The following is a 5,411-nucleotide window of genomic DNA, read 5'->3' on the forward strand; positions in this document are numbered from 1 at the left end:
TCAGGTGCCAGTCACATATCCTGCTAGGGCGCCAAAGTCTGAACGATCAATGATCGAAACCCAGATGACCCACACCACCAGGAAGAAGAGCAGTGATTGGCTGGCCTGTGCTTCCTGCCTGCTGGCCCCTGCAGTGAGCTCCTCTGCAGGGTCCAGCAGGGTTCCATTCCTGGCGGTCTCAGTCCCGTTGCCCAACTCCTCCCTCAGCTCCTGCTGCAGTAGTTTAGAGATCAGACTGTTGTAACGGTCCTCCGTGGTGGAGAGAAGCCCTGAGGAGGAGGTGGTCAAGTTCAGCTCTCCCGGATCCACGCAGGTTCCATTGATCCGGGCATAGACCACCTCACTCAGGTCCAGACCAGCTACAGACGACGGGGAAGCGCAGGGGATGTCCCGCACTAACTTATAGCTCTCCATCCATTCCTTCAGGTACTCCAGGGTGCAGTCACACTCCCAGGGGTTCCTGAACAGGTAGAGGCGGCCAATGAAATAGACAGGCTGGAAGACGGGGAAGGGAAGGCTGGTTAAGTTGTTGCTGTTGAGGTGGAGGGTGATCAGGCTGGTCAGGTTTTCAAAGGACCCTTCCTCGATGTAGGCCAGACGGTTCCGGTCCAGGTAGAGGACCTCCAGTTCTACAAGGTCGCTGAACCAGGTGTTGGAGACGTTGATGAGTTGGTTCCCACCGATGTTGAGCATCTTGAGGCGGGTGAGGCCCTTGAAGGAGTCCCGAGGGAGGTCCGTCAGGACGTTGTCGTTGAGGTAGAAGTTCTCTAGCCTTAGAAGGTCCTGGAAGGCGTAGTCATGGATCACGTTGATGCGGTTCTCTTGGAGGTTCAGATACCTGAGGTTATGAAAAAGGGAACTATGTAATCCACATCCGAAACACAGAGGCTAGACAAAGTATACTGTTATATTCTATGATGGGAGAAATGTCTGTTTGCTGCTCACAAACAAAGCGTGTGCTAACCTTTTTTTTAAGGATGCAGCAAAGAAAGCAGTTCTAACTTTTTCAGTGGTACCTACTTGAGATTCCCCAGGCCCAGGAGGGAGTTATAGGCCACCGCCTCAATCTTGCACCTCTCCAGGTAGACATGGGTCAGGTTCTCCATCCCTCGCAGTGCTCCGGGGATCCTGCGGAAGTTGTTTTTGAAGCAGATGAGCTCCTTCAGGGCCTGTTGCTCAAGGAAGATGCGGTCAGGCAAGTTGAAGAGGTGACAGTCAGCCAAACCCAGGCGGACAAGCCTCTTTAGCCCGGTGAAGGTCCTGGTGTGGAGGTAACTGATGTACTCGTTGTGGGCCATCTCCAGCTCCACCACATTGTGCAGGCCCTTTAGTGATGAATAGAATCACTAACATTCATTTGTGAGGCCTTTTTCAAGAAACAGCATAGCTCATCACATTGTCATTGTATACAGCTAGCCTGGGTGTGGTTCTGCATTAGCCTACCCCTTTATCGTTGTCATGGCAATTGGAGGAGTTGTAATAGCAGAAATACATCTGACAAATAAAAAAACATAGGACAAATAAATAATTTCAAGAGAAAAAGATGACGCCCTAACCTTGAAGGCCCCGGGGGTGATGAAGGATATGTTGTTATGGGCCAGAGAAAGTGATTTCAGTGAGGGCAGGGTGCCGAAGGCCCTCTCAGATAGGAACTTGAGGCTGTTCTTGTCGAGGTTGATGTAAGAGGCTTCGCAGGGGAACTCTCTGGGTAGCTCTGCCATGCCAGTGCGGTCACACAACACGCTACAGCTCTTCTCTTGTGTACACATGCACAAAGCCGGGCACGAGCGTGCACATGCCCACAGCCCCAATGCAGCCTGGGGCAGTAGGGACAGCACAGAGACTGGGAGGGGTTGAGGGGGAGGAGACAGAGAGAGAGGGGGGAGTGCAAGAGAGAGAGAGGGGCACAAATGAGAAAGAGTGGGTACAGTGAATACAGTGTCTAGATCTATTTACTGTATGTCTAACAACCAATATGATTGTGATGAGGCAGAGGATGTGAGTGGGTTTGTTTCTTCAGATGTACTGTACCGAAAGCTTTCCTACAGTTTGCGCTCTCCTTTTAACAAGATATAAAAAATAAAAAAACTTTGAGCTTAGTTGAATTGTCTCAATACTCACAATAACCCCAACTTAACTGGAGCTTTCATCATCTGTCCAAAAACAGATGATTTATCACAGCTGGTTCACTCATTGATCATACAGTGGTGAACACTACACAGAAAAAATAATGCGGTTTGATATATGCGAAATAGCTTTTGAAAAAGGACTCATGACCAAAAATCTCCCCAAATCTCCAAAATCCGCCAAAAGCAAAAATGAAAACTCATCCCAGATGGGTTTCTCTCGCAGGCAGACAGATGATGGAGGAGGATTGCCTAATACTGCTGATGAAAGGGGATTTCAGAGACTTGATTTGAAAGTTTTAGGATTAATACTTTCATTTGGTAACCCTGCAGTTACACAAGCCAGCTGTCACAAAACAAAGCATATCACTGATTAATACAGGACAAACAAACAAATGTTTTACTTGGAATACAGATGTAGGTCGAACAGGTCATTTGTTAAGCTTTCGTATTATCATCTCACAAAGTCAGCTTTTTTATGATGGAAATGTTTTGGGGTTTTTTTGCATTCTCTTTTTTTATTCAATATATTCTGCATATAGACATGCACTAGCCACAGTGAGATTTGAGCTTTTCTCAAAAATGCTACCTATTCAGAGGAATGATTCAAGTGCAGAAAGTAGTTGTACACAGCTTTGCTCCATGAAGCACCTCCAACTGTGCACATGTGCTAACCAACCATAAGTCTCCCTGATCATAATTATTGATGCCTGAAAATCACCAGTCAGGACTATCCAGGACATCACTTTGCAGATGGGTTCTGATATTTCCACCCTCCACAGATTAAAAGGAAGCTGTGAATAGACGCAGCGAGAAACAGTGTAATAATGATTTGATGAGTGAGTCACGTTGACTGAGGGCTATTTTCAGGGTGTTTTGTCTCGTTTCCAGCTGGTGACCACGGTGAAATGATGTGATTAAGAAAGAACATCTTAGATTAGAGATTAGCCCAACAACAATAGGCATTGTCTGCAAATGGGATTATTTCACCCACTTTACTGTTAATGTGTGCTGGAGTATAAGAGCGCTTTTTAATTTGATCAATCAATAAAGCTCTTAAGATCAGGGGCAACTATTCAATCAAAACAGGTTCCCAAGTTTCTGCTATGAATCAACAATATTTGACTATAAGGGTGATATTTGGCTCAATGCACAATGTTAAATGTAGAGATATCATCTCAACTCCTTCCTTGCAGTCTAATGTTATTTCTGGCCTTTCCCCACAGACACAGTTACCACATACTTTACCATGCTTTTATAGAGCCCTTGGTTTTACATAGATTTCCTAGGCTACTAGTGGACCATTTGGAGCAACTATAGACTTTTTGCTCTAGTCTTTTACTGTAGATCCTTGTTCAATTCCAAAAATGATCTCTTGCCCTTTACCAGGGTAGCCTTGTTTTAGATCTGTGTTGAAGCCAACTCTGACTACAGTTGTCAACTGTCACCATGGCAGTCATTCTGGCCCTACCAAATGGATTACTGAAGACTGGATTAGTGAAACCCTTGCTTTCACATATTCAATGGTGTTGGATCAGCGGTTACGTTCAGTGAATCAAAGAAGGAATGGAGGATGCATGTTTTAAGTATTTAAACAAGGCCCTAGAAACAGTGAATTAAGAGCGTAGTTGAAACTTACCAGTGAAAGCGATGAGAATCATCCCTGTATTTTCTCATCTAGGACATGGCAGGATTAAATGAGGGGACATTTTTAAGTAATAAGCAGGTCTGCTGATAAACATTGATAGATAGAAATGCTGCCTGTACTATTGTTGTACTTTAATAATTTTACAGGTCCTCTTGAAATGGTTCATAAAATGAAATGGAAATACCTTTTTATCTGCTAAAGTTAATAATAAATAAATGCCCAATTGACAGTAATTGATGTCCATTGTACTAATGTCTATGTAATAACGGTTTATATCCAGTACATAAGCAGTGTTACTGAAAATATAAATGTCAAGGGCTGAAAATACAAGTAAATCCGTCACAATGACAACATGCAATGCGGAAATGTTCAAGGGCATTACAATAGCAGTGGAAAATCAACATGGATGTCATTTAGGAAATGCTAGTGTAATAAATAATGTGACACCACCGTTATATAATTCAAGTCATAACTATTACAAATCTGGCCAAATGTACGCCAACATCATTGCACCTGGAGCGAAACGCAGACTTACCTGTCAATCATGTCTGAAACTTACGTCCATGTGTGACACAGGTGACTGTCCTACTGTCCATGTCGGCCCTTTCAGCCAGTCACTCTGAAGAGTTTGCTCCCCATTACATTACTGAAGAGGCTTTCAGGTCCTGGTCCTGTGCCTGTGTGTGTGTGAAAGAGAGCAAGAAAGTGTGTGCATCTGCATGACTGGGTCTGTATGGGGATCAGTTTGTAGCCTGTAAGAGTGTGTTATTACACTTATTGCACAGGGACCTCCCCTCACAAAAGCGTGTGCGCGAGTGTGTGTGTGTGTGTGTGTGTCTGTCTATGACTACACACATCACACACACACTTTACTAAAAGCCATCTCTTAATGGCAGTGAAATCCCCTGGACGGAGAGATAGAGGGATTGAGATAGAGGGAGTGTTGGGCGGCTGGTAGGATTAGAGAAGGGCAGAGCAGTACTCAGATCAGAGGACCAGAGACAGGCCTGAAACCCTGCAGTGACAAGCACTCAGATCCCACCAGCTCCAATCCCCTGACCCAACACGGCAGTTCACGCTCACACGGCCGGGGACGAGAGGAGCAACGCAGATCCATTCAAATGGATAACGGATCAGCAACCCATTAGAGGTGTGATCAGCAAGTATATGCAGACATGATGATATCGATGCTATCATTCAGTCACCGCTCTGCAACGCAATGGGGTTATTTCATACCTTTCAATCTAAGATTAAGTCGAAAGCAGACTACTGCTAATATCGGCAACTCTCTGAATATGTAAGCCTACTTAACTGTCCATATACAAAAAGAACATCTTGGGATGCAGAGCATTTGAGTAATTTTAGCCAGTATTTTTTTATCAGTTCAATTGATTCATATTTTCAGTTCAATTGATTCATGTGATCATGATCTTCAATGAGGATTACTACCAGTTAAAGTGTAAAGAGCTGGTACAAAAGCCTGCGCAAACTGCAGGACAGTAGTGGCTCACGTGTGATCTAGCATGTGAAAAGGCATTGAGCCTGTGTCAAAAGCAAGAAGAACACAGTGACTTGAACCTCAAACAGCAGCTTTGACAAATACAAAGGACATTCTCAAATAAGACAAGTGACAACGC

The 5,411-nt window shown here is 44.5% G+C and overlaps 1 protein-coding gene across 1 annotated transcript; it reads right to left on the minus strand.

Moving 5' to 3' along the window:
- Positions 1–3,787, minus strand: nyx (nyctalopin; the record flags this gene model as incomplete). Its single annotated transcript, XM_080536842.1, has 4 exons — positions 1–838; positions 1,021–1,325; positions 1,557–1,843; positions 3,766–3,787. 4 exons carry the CDS (start codon positions 3,785–3,787, stop codon positions 1–3), a joined length of 1,452 nt encoding a protein of 483 aa, XP_080392968.1.
- Between the last annotated feature and the right edge of the window lie 1,624 nt (positions 3,788–5,411).

Source organism: Nansenia antarctica (genome assembly GCF_963989245.1).
Source record: "Nansenia antarctica genome assembly, chromosome: 7".
In the NCBI taxonomy this organism is placed as follows: Eukaryota; Metazoa; Chordata; class Actinopteri; order Argentiniformes; family Microstomatidae; genus Nansenia; species Nansenia antarctica.